Raw genomic sequence first — 19,494 nt, forward strand, 5'->3', positions numbered from 1 at the left:
CGTTCTCAGAGCCATCTTGTCCCCTGCTTTAAAAGCGGAGTCTCAGGCCCTCCGTAGTGCGCGCACTTCTGAAGTCATCCACGGCTTTTGGTTTGGTCGTGTGGTAATTGTTCTAGTGATGGTGACATTATCAATGCATTTGTTGATGTAGCAGGTCACTGATGTCGTGTACTCCTGTAGAACGGTGAAATCGCCATAAGTTGCAGCCTCCCTAAACATGGCCCGGTCAGTGCACTCAAAACTAGGGATGCATCAATACCATTTTTTCCCAACTGAGTACAAGTACAAGTACATGTATTTGTGTACTTGCCGATACCAATACCAATACCTATTTAGAATGATGCAATCTGGAGCATTATGGAATAGTGTGGTTTTAGTGTAAAATAGTGCAATGGAACTGTTGCTTGGGTTGCCATCACTAATTGTAAAATAGTTCCAGATCGCCGACATTTTAGGTCGTCTGTTCGTTAACGCAGCAACGTGCACTAGGCACACTGGGTGTGTTCGAAAACCTAGGGAGCTGCCTTGCTGTCTTACTGCCTACATAGGCAGCTGCCTCAGTAGAGAGGATTCTAATAAGTCAATGACTTATCAGTCAGGTTATTCGAACGCACCACTTAGACAGCGATTACATCGGGTTTAGCATTCAGCATCTTGCCATTAAAACCAATGGATTGAGGTAGCACAGCACGCTAACTTGTCAATATAACCTCCCTTCATGTACCGATAACGGTTACATTTCCTGACAAGCCCAAACTTGCCAATAAAAACACTTGGTACAAGTTTATACAAGTTAAAAATCAATAATATTTTATTTACATTTGAAAATAACTCCATTCGTTTGTCTGCACTGTCAGCCATGTTTATTTTTCTGTGAGAGAAGAGAACCCAACCCGCAATGAATTCTGGGATTGCCTTGATCACTAAGGCAGCGTCGGATGCTCACTCGTTCTTGAGTCAAAATAACATTGAAATATTAAGATGCCTCAGTAGTGAGGATTTTAAGACATCTAGGATTTCGAACAGCCTCCTTCTCGGGAGCGCGCACAGGATGACGTAAAATGCTGCCTATGTAGAGAGCTCACTAGCTTTTCGAACACACCCACAGTATCCGATGTTTAGTATCGGAGCCTTGTTTGCGAGTACGAGTACAAGTTAATGAGCGCTGTATCGGGCAAATACCCAATACCAGTATCGGTACTCATGCATCTCTACTCAAAACAGTCCTGAAGAGCAGAGATTAATCCTGCTGACCAGGTTTTCACCTGTTTCAGTTTGGGTTTGAAACATCTGACAAGCGGTCTATACGCTGGAATCAGCATTACAGAGATGTGATGTGAGTATCCGAGGTTGGGGCGGGGCTCTGCCCTGTACACATCAGCAATGCTTTCGTAAACTATATCCGGCGTGTTCGCTCCTCTCGTTGGAAAGTCCACATTATGTTAGAATTTAGGCAGTACAGACTTAAGATTTGCATAGTTGAAATCTCCAGCGATAATAAACAGTCTGTCTGGTCGAATGTTCTGCAGTTCGCTGATGGCTCTGTACAGCTCACACAACGCTTCCTTCGCATTTGACTTCTTGCACCATTCTGTGTTAATGTAAACACAAACTCATCCTCATGTTTTTCCAGACTCAGCTGTGTTCCTATCGGCGTGATACAAGGCTAGCCCGTCCAGCTGAATGCCACCTTGTAGATTTAAAGTTAGAGACAGTCGCTCATCTATTGCTGCTGTTTGAGTTGCTCATCTTCTAGACCTTCATTTCCTCCTCTTACACTGAGGGACTCAGTATTGTTACAGGTTTATTTTTATAGATCATTTCCTCTCTTTATTTAGTAAAGACACAACTTCCATTCAAACCTAAATCCTCTGTTTCAGTCTCACTATTAGAGAAGATGAGTTAGTGAGGAGCAGCTCATGTGTGATTCTCAGAGAGATGATCTTACCTCAGTATCTCCAGTTTACAGTGAGGATTCTCCAGTCCAGCAGAGAGACGCTTCACTCCTGAATCTCCTAGTTTATTATGAGTCAGATCGAGTTCTCTCAGGTGTGAGGGGTTTGATTTCAGAGCTGAAGCCAGAGCAGAACAACCTTCATCTGATACACCACAATTCCACAACCTGCAGAGAGAACAATGATCCACTCTTCATTCTCTCAGTTCTAGAGGAACTTCATCATCTACAGAGTCACTACAGTCTACAATCAGTGTGGATGAATCTCTGTGAACCAGTAAAATCAAATAAAATAAGAAGATGTGGCTGATCTCAGGTCTCTGGTTTCTTTTAGATCTCTTGCACTTCTTATTACTAGGTATAAAATGGTAATAATGAGAGTGTGGTTTGGTGCATGTGTGCCAAACCACAGCTCATGTATGATTCTCAGAGAGATGATCTTACCTCAGTATCTCCAGTTTACAGTGAGGATTCTCCAGTACAGCAGAGAGACGCTTCACTCCTAAATCTCCTATGTCATTATCAGACAGATCAAGTTCTTTAAGACTGGAGGATTCTGAGCTGAGAACTGAGGCCAGAGCTTCACAACCTTTATCTTTTAGATCACACCAAGCAAGCCTAAAAAAAATATAATACTTGATTTAATAGTATTTGTGCAGATGATCTGTTGATCTAATAACAAAATCTAATGGAGTAAATGTACTAATATACAGTACATTTAGATTTAATTGAAATTTCTATAAATCTAGTAACTAAGCTATCTACTCACTTTAGGTGTACTAAAAATATATTAAGTTAGTTATGTACCTGTAGTTTAACATTTAACAAACAAACAAAGAAGGACAACAAAGCCACAACAAAACTACAAAATAAGGAGAAGTAGCCTGCTTGATTCCCAGTTCATAGTCTCTCAGTTAATAAATAATGAATAATAAATGAATCCAGGGTAGCGCTGGTCGCCTCAACTAGACTCCTGAAAACGCTGCTATCAGCCAAAGCTGCTTGTCAGCACTACTTTCCAGATTGCACAAATAGAATTCAATTTCTTCACGTGACGCATTGCATGAGTCTTACCGCAGATGTACTCAACGAAAAAGAGAAAACCAAAGGACGCCATAGTTCTACGTTCCGCGTTGTGGAGTTGACCTGGGACAGAGGAGGAAAATCGGTCCATCTGTTGAGACCGGTAGAAAGCTCCAACATTGAGGTAACATTGCTGGCTCCCGAATACTGCTACAAGAGGTAGACTCAACTTTCTATGCTCCGTGAAGGGCTTGGTTCTGTTTTTAACCTTTGTGGCCGAAAGGTTAATATTCTCTTGACCACCATGGGAGAGCAAAGGATTGTTCACAGTAGTGCTGTTGCAGACTTGGAAGTGAGTGTGTTCTTAGTGACGACATTATTGAGTTAACTGAAGTGTTTTCACAAAAGGCAATTCCAATGAGTAAAGCCAATATTCTTAGTCAAAAAGAAATAGACAGGTGGCCTCATCTGAAAGATGTTCATATTCCATTTTTCTCCTAAATAGAGAAATAGAACTGCTCATTGGTGCAAATGTGCCAAGGGCATTGGAACCGATGCCAGTGAAGTAGGCTATGGCACAGTCCTACAGAACAGTCACAATCAAATGCACTGCACCTTTGTCCTAGGAAACGCTAGAGTAGTACAAAATTCTGCACCTTTGTGGCCAACAGGGTGTCAGCCATCATTCAGACATCTGCTGCGTCTCAGTGAAAGTAAATCTGCCCTTACCAGAATCCTGCAGATTATGCATCAAGAAGACAGGATGTTGGTGCATTCATGCAAAACAAAACCTGGATTTTTGGGCCTGACTTTCTTTTAAAGCCAGCCAATGAATGGCCAGCAACGTCTATTCACCTAGACAAGCCAACAGCAACAGACCCAGAGGTAAAGAAAAATTTAATGGTCAATGCTGTTGCAGTTGAAGAAACAAAGGATAAACTGAAGCAGCTCATTGAGTACTTCTCCTTATGGCTACATCTTAGAAAAGCTATGGCATGGCTTCTCAGAATAAAAAACACGCTACTCAACCTGTCTAAAAGGAGAAAGGAAATAAACCAGTGTCTTTCACAGACGGAGATGGAGATGTCAAGCTTCAGAAGGAAACATGTCAAGAAAACTCTTACAATGTGGTATGGCTGACTAGGGACGCCAGGAAAAGTGAGCTATTTGGTGGGACTGAGACGATTTATTGGAAATCGGTGTGCCATATTTATTTTTATTTTATTCCTATTATCCGCTTGTTAAGTGTGACGTCATGCGTGACGTTAGGACCATTTCCGGGGCCAAACTCAACTTTAATCCCAAACGCAAACAACTATGGCTGAACCTGTGAACCTTTTTACCATTACTTCTTTCTTTAGTGAGGCACCATTGAGGGTTAAAAAAGGTCTAAACTCTTTTAACTCACTCAAATAGAGTGATGAGTGTAAGTGTTCTTCCAGGTGGTATATTCAGGGGTAGAGTCCAGGCATCCATGAAAAAGATGATTTATGAGGTTGAGGTGAGTTAGAAGGTAGGAGGGTTAGCTAGGTTCGCTAATTAGCATTTAAAGATGATATGTCATGTTCTGACTGAGGTATTTGTATAATAAATGCACAGGACTGCTATAACTTTGGACGTAAATAATGAAAACCTACATATAAAGGCTTTTGTGGGATTAGTGAAGTTATGTTAGCTAGCCTGCAAATAGCTAATGAATGAATGAATAGCTACAGAAATATCTTTAGGCTACTACTTTAAATACATCACTGATAAGGTCTTGAAGATGTGTTAGGGACAGCGAGGATTAAATCTTGTTCAATATAGGTGCACGTTGAGGGTCAGTCAGTAAGGTACAGTACCTGCGAGTGCCCAATTGGCAGAGACAAGTGCCCTCATATGGCAGCCTTGTTGATTTGGGTTGAGAGAAACGTGTCCCACACTGACGTGGAATGCTCGTGGAAGAGGGCAAAGACATCGAAAATGGACGAAATTGCAGCCAAGCGGGTGTCTGAGATGACACCATCCACAACACGAGGTTAGTAATTAATTTGCAAGTGATGCTGATGTTGCATGGTTTATTTGCTTAACGCTAGGTGGATTAAAGCAGTGTTTTCCCTAACTCGGTCCTAGAGGACCCCTTGCCCTTCACATTGCCCTTCACACCCTGCTCCCAACACACCAGATTTAACTAATCAGCTGATTAACAAATCCCTTTTGGAGACGAAGCCGGTATGGTAGAGCAAGAAACTACTAAAATGTGCAGGGGTCCTCCAAGACCACTGGGTTAAAGCCGTTGTAAGAATGAATAGTATTTATTAAACAATGCTAACATAGTCACATTGTTCTGTGGTACTACTGAACAATCATGAATTTAAGCTTTATCTTCATATTGACATTTTAGTTGGCCAGACAGAGATCTTTTCTGAATCCTTAAAATATTGTTAATCTGATATACTGCATGAAGAGTGTGGTGTACACTGTGAGTTTAAAAGACTGTTGATAGTATTACTTATTTTATTTCAGCTGGAATCAAAAGACCTGTCACACAGGAAAGAATGGGCACTGGCATCTTTGTCAAAACTTGGGCGTTTCACTGGAATGGGGTGGATTTTGAGTCCTGAACCACCTCAGGTACGACTTTTGTCTCTTGCACTTTGATTTGCCCACCATGTTTCCAGAAATATCACATATGCTATGTTAAGTCATTATCGATTCGGTCATTATGCAATTTAGTACAATGTCAAAAAGAAATCATTTCAACTAGAGATGTAGTTGTGCTGTAAACAGTTGTACTGTGTAGTAAAAAAGGCTACACAGTTTAAACCCATGACAGATTTAAACTTAAACCTTTTTGTTATATAAATGTCTGACACAATGTGCTAAACTTTAAATCTAGACACTACCCATCAAGACATTTGATGGGTTAGTGACCAGCCCAGGTTCTGCCCAAGCTGAGGACAAGGCTCTTTATGTGCTGTCATGGCTTGCTGTCACAGATGATGAGAAGCAGCAGATCGAGGCAGCAACAGTTGGGTAAGCAAAGAACCCTTTATGGTAAGAAAGTGCATTAATAAAAACTGCTGTGGCCCTGGGAACTCAATGCACTGCAACATACAATGTGTGCAGATAGACAAAACACAAATTAAGAATATATCAATTTAACAACCTATGCACTTCATTTAGAAAACATTCTGCAAGTTCATATGTTGTGATGTGTTGTCTGAATTTGCTGCAGATTTTCTAAATGCTTTGTATGGGCTGTTGTAGATGTTTTCTTGATTTGCTTGCATTTTATGTCTAAAGTATTTGCATGTTTTCTTAAGTCATAATGCATTGAGCTCTTAGCATCACTGTACAAAATAAGATACAAGCTGAAATAATACAAAACTAGTAATTGCAACTTGCCTTTTTTTTTTTTTTAAATAACAGGTCGGCATTTCGCAAAAAACAAATCACGGCAAGCAACTTTGGTGTGGTCTTGGCAGCAGTCAAGCAGAAGTCTTACCCCTCTTCCTTATTCAAAACCCTGCTTGGCCATTACAATGTCAAAGACGGATCTAAAGTAAGAAGTGGATAAGTGATTTAACTTATCAGTGTATCTAAGATTAAGTGACATTTTTTGTGTGTTTATTAAAGGCATGTGATTGGGGAATCCTTCATGAGCCAAGGGCAAAGCAGCAGTACACAGAGCGCACTGATGTCGGTATCCAGGAGAGGGGACTGTTCCTGTCTGATAGAGGCCTGCTTGGTGGATCTCCAGATGGGACAGTATCTGGTGATTGCATTATTGAGGTGAAATGTCCATGGTCAGCCAGAACCAAGACTATTCCGCAGGCAGCAGAGAGTCAGGACTTTTTTCTGGAGTTGGAGGAGGTGACTGGTTCCCTAACACTAAAACCAACTCACCACTATTGGCATCAGATCCAGGGCAACCTACACCTGACTAGAGCTAACTGTTGTCATCTGCTTGTATGGACTCCTTTTGACTTTGTGATTCTGCCAGTGCTCATAGACCCAACATGGGTGGTTAACATTGACATCCTGGAAACATTTTATAAAAACTGTTTCCTACCACACATTCTGTCACAGACTTAATTAATTTGCATTTGTAATTTATTGGATAAATTGATTAATTAAATTAATTTATAATTAATAATATTTATATAATTCATATGTTTATTATATATATATATATATATATATATATATATATATATATATATATATATATATATATATATTATGGCAAGCCAAACAGGAAATATATAGCAAATGCTGATATATATGGAATGAAACTTGATATATATATAATGAAACTCGATATATATATAATGAAACCTGATATATATATAATGAAACTCGATATATATATAAAGAAACTCGATATATATATAATGAAACTTGATATATATATAATGAAACCTGATATATATATAATGAAACTCGATATATATATAATGAAACTCAATATATATATAATGAAACTCGATATATATATAATGAAACTTGATATATATATATATATATATACTGAAACTTGATATATATATAATGAAACTTGATATATATATATATACTGAAACTCGATATATATATAATGAAACTAGATATATATATATATAATGAAACTTGATATATATATAATGAAACTTGAATGAAACCAGGGCAGGCCCTAGGACCCCCGATTTTCTCACTGGAAATCGGAAATATACGCGCACGCGCGTGCATGTGCTTACATGCTTATATTATTGTTTAGACAGTGTAAATCAAACACAAGTGTTTAAAAAGTAATAATAGCGACGCGTCCTGTTGTTCTGACTTTTGTGTTTGTATTTGTGACGTGCACATATTTGCTCTATCTGCAAAAAATAAAATAAACAATGTGGGGAAGCGATTTTCGTACTGGACGTTGTAACATTGTCATGTAAGTTATAGGGTTGCCAACTGTCCCCTAAAATACAGAATCGTTCCTTATTTGGAAACTAAACGTCGCGTTCCGTATTGACCTGAAACGGGACATGCTTTGTTCTGTATTTTTATCAATGGGAGAGAAATGCTGCAGATTAGACTGAGACAGGGCGATATGTATGAAACAGAAGGAAACTGCTGCTGTCGTGGGAATAAGAAAGCATCTGGTTATTATTTTAAGTAGTATTTAAGTTGTGTGCGCCGCAGACATATCAGCATAAACCTTTTACTATTTCAATGTTTAAGTAGCGCAGTGGGCAGCGCGTCCAGAACCGGGGCTGCATGTCAGTGTAATGATGGATTATGTAAAAATGTTGTTTGCACTATTGAGAAAAAATGTTACATGATGTTCTTTACAGTGGGGGTTCTAGACTATGTGAGGTGGGGGGGGGGGGGGGGCAGAGGCTATGTTAGAGGGGCCAATTACTTAATAAAATGTGGGTTACTTTGGTGTGCAGCCTTGTCGCTGTGTGTTCGCAAGTTCGCAACTAGGGGGGCCGTAGGGGGGGCCAAGCTGGTTGTCACACTGGCCCAACATCCCACCCCACACCCTATGCCTTCCGCCAACCCGCCAACTCGCGTTCCTTATTTCTGAAAGTTGGCAACCCTAGTTTTATACACAAAAGGCAGAACAGGGGTCAGATGTTATTACTATCAATGTGTGTTTGTTTATTATTTGAAACGAAACTGAAAACTGAAACCTTTTCAACTTTGGGATTTGAAGTGAAAAACTAATGACGAAAGGTACACAAACCCCTTTGCATTGAGCTTGGGGGGTAGTTTTTTGTCAGGAAAATTGACAGTGATGTGTCTTTTGTCTGTGTGGAGACCTGCTGTCAGACAGATGTTAGGTACTGCGGGAAGTAAAGAGAAGAAATGATGAAGACTCATGCAGCCCCGGTTCTGGACGCGCTGCCCACTGCGCTACTTAAACATTGAAATAGTAAAAGGTTTATGCTGATATGTCTGCGCACACAACTTAAATACTACTTAAAATAATAACCAGACGCTTTCTTATTCCCACGACAGCAGCAGTTTCCTTCTGTTTCATACATATCGCCCTGTCTCAGTCTAATCTGCAGCATTTCTCTCCCATTGATAAAAATACAGAACAAAGCGCGTCCAGTATCAGGTCAATACGGAACGCGACGTTTAGTTTCCAAATAAGGAACGATTCTGTATTTTAGGGGACAGTTGGCAACCCTATAACTAACATGACAATGTTACAACGTCCAGTACGAAAATCGCTTCCCCACATTGTTTATTTTATTTTTTGCAGATAGAGCAAATATGTGCACGTCACAAATACAAACACAAAAGTCAGAACAACAGGACGCGTCGTTATTATTACTTTTTAAACACTTGTGTTTGATTTACACTGTCTAAACAATAATATAAGCATGTAAGCGCATGCACGCGCGTGCGCGTATATTTCCGATTTCCAGTGAGAAAATCGGGGTCCTAGGGCCTGCCCTGGTTTCATTCAAGTTTCATTATATATATATCAAGTTTCATTATATATATATCAAGTTTCATTATATATATATCGAGTTTCATTATATATATATATCGAGTTTCATTATATATATATCGAGTTTCATTATATATATATCGAGTTTCATTATATATATATCAAGTTTCATTATATATATAATAATAATAATAATAATAATAGAATTTTATTTATAAGCGCCTTTCAGGATACACAAGGACACTTTACACATCAAAGAAATTAAAAGAGAACAACAGAAAAGGTATAAAACGAGTAATAAAACATAAGAAAGTAAATAGTACTACTGCAAATATATATATATAACTGAGAATAAAACAAATTAAAAACAAGTATTCAATAAAACTAAGAATTATGGAAAGCAGTTCTAAAGAGATAAGTTTTTAATTGCTTCTTAAAAATTGTCAAGGAGGAACATGAGCGGAGATAAAGGGGGATAGTGTTCCATAACTTTGGGCCAACAACACTAAACGCTCTTTCACCGTACATGCGCAGCTTGACAGGAGGTACAGAGAGCAAGCTGGCATCAGCAGACCGGAGCGAGCGTGAAGGACAGTATCTGGTCAGCAGAACAGAGAGATAGTCAGGAGCCAGACCATGCAGGGACTTGAATACTAAGAGGAGTATTTTGTAGTTTATGCGATATTGGACTGGAAGCCAGTGCAGATCTTTTAGTATAGGAGTGATGTGTTGCCAAGAGCTTGTATGTGTGAGAACTCTTGCTGCAGAATTCTGAACATACTGAAGCTTCTTCAGACTACGGGAAGAAAGCCCGATTAATACAGAGTTACAGTAGTCCAACCTGGATGTGATGAAAGCATGTATGAGGGTTTCAGCTACAGAGTTAGGAAGAGAAGGACGTAGTCTGGCAATATTTTTTAGGTGGAAAAAGGCTATTTTAGTTACGTTGTTTATATGAGCCTCCAAGGTAAGTGTGGAGTCCAGTATAACACCAAGATTGCGGACCTGGGCCACAGAGGACGTAATGAACCCTGGGATAGATATTGTTGGTTGACCAATCTTCTTAAATGTAGAAGGTGATGCAATAAGAATGGCTTCAGATTTGTTGTTATTCAATTTCAGGAAGTTCTTAGCCATCCATTTTCTTATATCAGTTAAACAGCTGATCAGTGCATCAGGAGGTAATGTATCAGAGGGTTTAGTGCATATGTAAATTTGAGTATCATCCGCATAACAATGGAACTGAAGACCATGTTGTCGGATGATATCACCAAGAGGAAACATATAAATTATGAAAAGAAGAGGGCCGAGTACAGAACCCTGCGGGACACCATGAAAGAGAGGTACGGTATCCGACCTGAAATTGCCCAGGGAAACAAACTGCAGCCTGTCAGTGAGATATGACCGAAACCACGCCAGTGCCATGCCAGTGATCCCTATCCAGCTCTCCAGCCTGTGCAGCAGTGTGTCATGACAGACCGTGTCAAATGCTGCAGTTAGATCAAGCAGTACCAGAATGTTAACTAGGCCAGAATCAGCTGCCAAAAGTAAATCATTCATAACCCTCACAAGGGCAGACTCGGTGCTGTGGTTAGCTCTAAAACCAGACTGAAATGGCTCAAAGAGGTTATGGGAAGTCAGGTGCTCCTTGAGTTGACATGAAACTGCACGTTCAAGTAGCTTACTCAGGAAAGGCAGGTTAGATATGGGACGATAGTTGTTGAAGTCATCAGGCACAAGTCCCGGCTTCTTTAACACTGGAGTAATGCTAGCAAGCTTTAAGTTAGGGGGAACAAGTCCAGAGCTGAGAGAAGCGTTTATGATATTAGTGATAAGAGGACAAAGCGATGGCAGACATGCTTTAACCAGGGTGGTAGACAAGGGGTCCAGAATACAAGTAGTCGATCTGGAACCCTTGATAAGCCTGGCTACAGAGCTAACATCAATAGGATGGAAGAAGGACAAACAGTGGTTAACTGGAGAACATGGCTCTGTACGATCCAGGGGGCAGGTAACAGAATGAAACTCTGAGTAGATGTTACTAACCTTCCCATTAAAAAAGGACAAGAAGTCACTACAGAGAGCTGTTGAGGGAGTAAGTGGGAAACTATTGGCAGGCCGCAGCAGTTTATTTACTGTAGAGAAAAGAGCTCTTGGATTTCCCTGGCAGTTAGTGATATTAACAGAATGAAAATCAATCTTAGCCTTATTTAGAGCAGTTTTATATGCAAGGATATGATCCTTATAAGCGACCGCATGAATTGTCAGTTTAGTTTTCTTACTGAGGCGCTCCAATTGGCGGCCTTGTGCTTTCATTAACCTGAGCTCTGGAGTAAACCAAGGGGCAGAATGGCGAAAGGTCACAACACGTTTTTGAAGAGGAGCATGCAAATTAAGTGTAGCTGAAACTATGTTATTGTAATGAATGACAAGGTCGTCAGGAGATGTCATAGTCTGGGGAATAGAGAACTGATCAAGGGTATTCATAAGAACAGCGGGACTGGCATTTCTAAGATTCCTAAAAACAATGCTGCGAGGGGCATGCTTTCTTGTAGAATGGAGTGATAGCAATAGGTCAAATACCACAGCTCCGTGATCAGAAACATGAAACTCTGTAACATGCAAATTTGAAAGGGAGACAGAGGGGGTAGAACAGACCAGGTCCAGGATATGACCATGAGAGTGAGTGGGGGAAGCCACATGTTGAGTGAGGTCAAAACAGTGCAGCACATTAAGAAAATCCGTGGCATGGACACATTTCCCTGAGTCAATGTGAATGTTAAAATCACCCAACAGTATCATTGATGGAAATAATGGACAGAGCGAAGCTAACAGTTCAGACAGCTCCGATAAAAAAGTAGGTACAGAATTTGATCTAGGCGGACGATAAACCAGCAATATCAATAAGGGCTTTGACCCAGCTATTTTCAGAGCAAGACATTCAAAAGAGGTAGTAGGCTGAAGAAACACTGTATGGACCCTGTAGGTAGAGCGATGAAGGACTGCCAGTCCACCTCCGCAACCAGTTGTGCGCGGCTTATCAATATACTGAAAGCCGGGGGGGGTGGCTTCATTCAGTGCCAGGTATTCACCTGGTTGCTGCCATGTTTCAGTCAGCAGAATAAAGTCAAAGTTATTGTCCAAAATGACGTCAGCTATAATAGGCGCTTTGTTGTTAATGGAGCGTACATTAAGCAGAGCGAATTTAGCGATAGAACACGGGGCGGGGTTATGCGTGGCTGACCACTCAGGAATCTTCGGAATTTGCCGCAATAATGAATTATCCACTGAGCGTTGAGGTTTGGAACAGCGGCGGCTCAAGCTCCAGATGCGGGGGATAAATCCAGGTTTTGCCGCTTGATAGCTCCAGAATGGAGTGGAGCGGGAGCCACGGTGAATATAGCGTGGACGACGAGCTATTCCCAAGTGTAAACAGGTATGAAACACAGCAGGAGGGAGCCTGTAGCTCATGTCCTTAAGCTGTATAAGTTCGCTGGCAGTATATGTGGTTGCCATAGTGATTTGCAGAAGCACTTCGGGACCCCAAATGACACAGAAAACTACTCCGATTAGCACCAGGACACCCTCAGCGGCTACAGCTGCTAGGAGCTGGCTAATAAAACTCATTGTGACATACTACAGAAACACAGCCAAGTAAATACATCAAGCAAATACACCACGTTAGCCTACTAGTCACAACCGCTAGCCTACGTCGTGAAAAAGCAGTTTTATTTACTCATCAAGACATAAGGAGGAACAAACACACCACAGACGAGAGAGTACAGACTTACTCGGATGAAGCTGGTTTGTACCGGGCGGGTAGTGAAAGGGAAAGCTCGTGTTAGGCAGGTATCAGTGTACATGTATGAGTAACAGCACAGCAAACAGCAGATAGCAGACAACAGCAGCGGCAGAAGGTCCAGCCGGGAAGATATTCCAGTGTAAGCTTTCGGCAGATAATACATAAAGTCCAGTAACGTAGTGTGTCCAGACACCTAACACCTAAAAGACCCTAAACATAAAAACAACTAAAACAAGAAAAAAAAAAAAAAAAAAAAAAAAAAAAGAGAACCGGAGCAAAGCGGCAGCCAAACGCGCACAGCGTACTTGCAACCCGGAAGTGATACTCGATATATATCGAGTTTCATTATATATATCAAGTTTATTATATATATATCAAGTTTCATTATATATATATCGAGTTTCATTATATATATATCAAGTTTCATCATATATATATCGAGTTTCATTATATATATATCAAGTTTCATTATATATATATCAAGTTTCATTATATATATATCGAGTTTCATTATATATATCAAGTTTATTATATATATATCAAGTTTCATTATATATATATCGAGTTTCATTATATATATATCAAGTTTCATCATATATATATCGAGTTTCATTATATATATATCAAGTTTCATTATATATATATCAAGTTTCATTATATATATATCGAGTTTCATGAAACTGGATATATATGGAATGAAACCTGATATATATATGATGAAACTTGAATGAAACGAGGCAGGCGCTAGGACCCCCCGATTTTCTCATTGCTCCTCCAAACGCAAAGCAAGCTCTTTGATCATCAGTTTTATACTTCACATTCCAGGTTTCAGTTTTCAGTTTGTTTCCAAATAACAGCAAACACACATTGAAAACAAACGGCTCGTATTTTAATTTTCCGAAATCAGCATTTATATCAGTTCAATTGGAAATAAACGCGCACGCTTATATTATTGTTTAGACAGTGTAAATCAAACACAAGTGTTAAAAAAGTAATAATGACGCGTCCTGTTGTTCTGACTTTTGTGTTTGTATTTGTGACGTGCACATATTTGCTCTATCTGCAAAAAATTAAAGTGAGGAAGCAATTTTCGTACTGGACGTTGTAACATTGTCATGTTAGTTTTATACACAAAAGTCAGAACAGGGGTCAGATCATGTCGTTATTATTATCAATGTGTGTTTGTTTGTTATTTGAAACGAAACTGAAAACTGAAACCTTTTTAATTTTGGGATTTGAAGTGAAAAACTAATGACCAAAGGTACACAAACACCTTTGCATTGCGCTTGGGGGGTAGTTTTCATTCCATATACAGTACAGGCCAAAAGTTTGGACACACCAGTCAAAAGTTTGGACACACCTTCTCTTCAATGTTTTTTCTTGATTATTTTTATTTTCTACATTGTAGATTAATACTGAAGACATCTAAACTATGAAGAATTATGTAGTGAACCAAAAAGTGTTAAACAAACCAGAATATGTTTTATATTCTACCAACTCTACCTCTGCACAGCACAACTGATGGTCTCAAACACATTAAAAAAGCAACAAATTCAAAAAATTCACTCTAGACAAGGCACAAACATTCATTGAAAACCATTCCAGGTGGAAACCTAATAAAGCTGGTTGATAAAATTTCAAAGAGTGTGCAAATCTGTCATTAAAGCAAAAGATGGCTACTTTGAATAATCTAAAATATAAAACATATTCTGGTTTGTTTAACACTTTTTTGTTTACTACATAATTCCATATGTGTTCCTTCATAGTTTGGATGTCTTTAGTATTAATCTACAATGTAGAAAATTTAAAAAAAATTAAGAGAAACCACAGGAATGAGAAGGTGTGTCCAAACTTTTGGCCTGTACTGTATATCAAGTTTCATTATATATATATCAGGTTTCATTATATATATATATATATATATATCGAGTTTCATTATATATATATCGAGTTTCATTATATATATATCAGGTTTTATTATATATATATATCGAGTTTCATTATATATATACAGGGGTTGGACAAAATAACTGAAACACCTGGTTTTAGACCACAATAATTTATTAGTATGGTGTAGGGCCTCCTTTTGCGGCCAATACAGCGTCAATTCGTCTTGGAAATGACATATACAAGTCCTGCACAGTGGTCAGAGGGATTTTAAGCCATTCTTCTTGCAGGATAGTGGCCAGGTCACTACGTGATGCTGGTGGAGGAAAACGTTTCCTGACTCGCTTCTCCAAAACACCCCAAAGTGGCTCAATAATATTTAGATCTGGTGACTGTGCAGGCCATGGGAGATGTTCAACTTCACTTTCATGTTCATCAAACCAATCTTTCACCAGTCTTGCTGTGTGTATCGGTGCATTGTCATCCTGATACACGGCACCGCCATTGGATGCACATGGTCCTCCAGAATGGTTCGGTAGTCCTTGGCAGTGACGCGCCCATCTAGCACAAGTATTGGGCCAAGGGAATGCCATGATATGGCAGCCCAAACCATCACTGATCCACCCCCATGCTTCACTCTGGGCATGCAACAGTCTGGGTGGTACGCTTCTTTGGGGCTTCTCCACACCGTAACTCTCCCGGATGTGGGGAAAACAGTAAAGGTGGACTCATCAGAGAACAATACATGTTTCACATTGTCCACAGCCCAAGATTTGCGCTCCTTGCACCATTGAAACCGACGTTTGGCATTGGCACGAGTGACCAAAGGTTTGGCTATAGCAGCCCGGCCGTGTATATCGACCCTGTGGAGCTCCCGACGGACAGTTCTGGTGGAAACCATGAAACCTCCCACACTAAAATGACAGGTGTTTCAGTTATTTTGTCCAACCCCTGTATATATCAGGTTTCATTATATATATATCAGGTTTCATTATATATATATCAAGTTTCATTATATTTATATATCGAGTTTCATTATATATATATATCAGGTTTCATTATATATATATATCGAGTTTCATTATATATATATCATGTTTTATTATATATATATCGAGTTTCTTTATATATATATCGAGTTTCATTATATATATATCAGGTTTTATTATATATATATCGAGTTTATTTATATATATATCGAGTTTCATTATATATATATATAAGGTTTCATTATATATATATCAGGTTTCATTATATATATATCGAGTTTCATTATATATATATCGAGTTTCATTATATATATATCAGGTTTCATTATATATCGAGTTTCATTATATATATATCAAGTTTCTTTATATATATATCGAGTTTCATTATATATATATCAAGTTTCATTCCATATATATCAGCATTTGCTATATATTTCCTGTTTGGCTTGCCATAATATATATGTATATATATACAGTGTATCACAAAAGTGAGTACACCCCTCACATTTCTGCAGATATTTAAGTATATCTTTTCATGGGACAACACTGACAAAATGACACTTTGACACAATGAAAAGTAGTCTGTGTGCAGCTTATATAACAGTGTAAATTTGTTCTTCCCTCAAAATAACTCAATATACAGCCATTAATGTCTAAACCACTGGCAACAAAAGTGAGTACACCCCTTAGTGAAAGTTCCTAAAGTGTCAATATTTTGTGTGGCCAGCATTATTTCCCAGAACTGCCTTAACTCTCCTGGGCATGGAGTTTACCAGAGCTTCACAGGTTGCCACTGGAATGCTTTTCCACTCCTCCATGACGACATCATGGAGCTGGCGGATATTCGAGACTTTGCGCTCCTCCACCTTCCGCTTGAGGATGCCCCAAAGATGTTCTATTGGGTTTAGGTCTGGAGACATGCTTGGCCAGTCCATCACCTTTACCCTCAGCCTCTTCAATAAAGCAGTGGTCGTCTTAGAGGTGTGTTTGGGGTCATTATCATGCTGGAACACTGCCCTGCGACCCAGTTTCCGGAGGGAGGGGATCATGCTCTGCTTCAGTATTTCACAGTACATATTGGAGTTCATGTGTCCCTCAATGAAATGTAACTCCCCAACACCTGCTGCACTCATGCAGCCCCAGACCATGGCATTCCCACCACCATGCTTGACTGTAGGCATGACACACTTATCTTTGTACTCCTCACCTGATTGCCGCCACACATGCTTGAGACCATCTGAACCAAACAAATTAATCTTGGTCTCATCAGACCATAGGACATGGTTCCAGTAATCCATGTCCTTTGTTGACATGTCTTCAGCAAACTGTTTGCGGGCTTTCTTGTGTAGAGACTTCAGAAGAGGCTTCCTTCTGGGGTGACAGCCATGCAGACCAATTTGATGTAGTGTGCGGCGTATGGTCTGAGCACTGACAGGCTGACCCCCCACCTTTTCAATCTCTACAGCAATGCTGACAGCACTCCTGCGCCTATCTTTCAAAGACAGCAGTTGGATGTGACGCTGAGCACGTGCACTCAGCTTCTTTGGACGACCAACGCGAGGTCTGTTCTGAGTGGACCCTGCTCTTTTAAAACGCTGGATGATCTTGGCCACTGTGCTGCAGCTCAGTTTCAGGGTGTTGGCAGTCTTCTTGTAGCCTTGGCCATTTTCATGTAGCGCAACAATTCGTCTTTTAAGATCCTCAGAGAGTTCTTTGCCATGAGGTGCCATGTTGGAACTTTCAGTGACCAGTATGAGAGAGTGTGAGAGCTGTACTACCAAATTGAACACACCTGCTCCCTATGCACACCTGAGACCTAGTAACACTAACAAGTCACATGACATTTTGGAGGGAAAGCAGTGCTCAATTTGGACATTTAGGGGTGTAGTCTCTTAGGGGTGTACTCACTTTTGTTGCCGGTGGTTTAGACATTAATGGCTGTATATTGAGTTATTTTGAGGGAAGAATAAATTTACACTGTTATATAAGCTGCACACAGACTACTTTTCATTGTGTCAAAGTGTCATTTTGTCAGTGTTGTCCCATGAAAAGATATACTTAAATATCTGCAGAAATGTGAGGGGTGTACTCACTTTTGTGATACACTGTATATATATATATATATATATACAGTGTATCACAAAAGTGAGTACACCCCTCACATTTCTGCAAATATTTTATTATATCTTTTCATGGCACAACACTATAGAAATAAAACTTGGATATAACTTAGAGTAGTCAGTGTACAGCTTGTATAGCAGTGTAGATTTACTGTCTTCTGAAAATAACTCAACACACAGCCATTAATGTCTAAATAGCTGCAACATAAGTGAGTACACCCCACAGTGAACATGTCCAAATTGTGCCCATTTGATGTGAAGCATGGACGGAGTAAAGAGATATGGTGTCACCTTTACTTGCCTTACTTATTAGGAGACCTACGGTAGCTGGTGAATGCACCCCGAGTTCCCAGCGAAGTAGGTCTTACAGAGCAAAGCAAACAAGGGCCTTAAGTAGCAGGAAGACTAATAAGGGCTGATCACCCGCAGCTGCTATTTAAGCAAGCTCTGTACAGCAGCGGGTGTCGCACCTTTTGTTTGTTTCTCGGTTTGCAAGTGGCAGCTCGTCCGCGTTTGTCTTAAGGTTTAGACGGTATCCCCTGGTGGCATCGCCATTCGGGTGTGTAGACTGTAAGGTCGAGGTAACGTCTTTATGTTGCCTTAGAACTAGCGTGGTGCGACGCCGTGCAGCCCTCGCGCTGTGTATTGGTTTCTCGGGTTTGCATTAGCGGTGCTGCTACACTACCAGCCTTTCCACTGGGAGCAGTATCCTCGCAACCATTATTAACCTGTCAGTAATTGGATTCAGTTACCGCTGGGTGGCGACGCCGTTAAGCGTTCGGCTCGTACGCTGTATTCGGCGCCCGTCTCGCACCGAGGAGATCAGAGTTCGCGTCCACCTTTGTCAATTATTTCTCTGTGTTGTTTTTCTTTGCCTGCAGCTTCAGCGGCACCATCGGACTTCCCGATTGGGTTTTATTTTCTCGTTTTTTCTTCTGTTTGTGTTTATTTTATATTATAAATAAAATATTATTTAATTTATTTTTTCCGCGTTTGAGTCCTCCTTTCTCCCACGTAACATTACTGTGTGCACTGTTTATATTAAAATGGCTGCATCTTTGGATACTGACTCATTTATCAACGCTTCATTGCAGGTGTTAGAAATGCGTTCCGACAATGGCAATAATTTTGTTGGTGATGAGCGAGAGCTAAAAAAGGCTATTAAAGAATGGAACACCTCTAAATTGGTGAATACTCTGCGTCAGCATGGCATCAAATGGTTGTTTAATCCACCATCCGGCTCTCACCATGGAAAAGTTTGGGAACGCATGATCCATTCCATTAGGAAAGTGCTTAAC

General features: G+C 39.9%; 1 protein-coding gene, 1 pseudogene and 1 gene segment (V, D, J or C); 1 reads left to right on the forward strand and 2 right to left on the reverse strand.

The window, feature by feature from the left end:
• Positions 1 to 19,494, reverse strand: part of LOC134316941 (zinc finger protein 850-like) — a 1,214,164-nt pseudogene that overhangs the window by 1,150,475 nt on the left and 44,195 nt on the right.
• Positions 1 to 19,494, forward strand: part of LOC134317556 (Ig kappa chain V-III region MOPC 63-like) — a 152,592-nt gene that overhangs the window by 55,020 nt on the left and 78,078 nt on the right.
• The window catches only part of LOC134316990 (NLR family CARD domain-containing protein 3-like), a 57,356-nt gene that overhangs the window by 3,054 nt on the left and 34,808 nt on the right, over positions 1 to 19,494 (reverse strand). Inside the window, exons 7-8 of the mRNA XM_062997606.1 lie at positions 2,399 to 2,572; positions 1,949 to 2,122 (exon numbers count right to left, since the gene is read on the reverse strand). Of these exons, the coding sequence (XP_062853676.1) occupies positions 1,949 to 2,122; positions 2,399 to 2,572 (348 nt within the window). The remainder of the gene's footprint in view (positions 1 to 1,948; positions 2,123 to 2,398; positions 2,573 to 19,494) is intronic.

This window comes from Trichomycterus rosablanca, chromosome 1 (assembly GCF_030014385.1).
Source record: "Trichomycterus rosablanca isolate fTriRos1 chromosome 1, fTriRos1.hap1, whole genome shotgun sequence".
Lineage (NCBI taxonomy): Eukaryota > Metazoa > Chordata > Actinopteri > Siluriformes > Trichomycteridae > Trichomycterus > Trichomycterus rosablanca.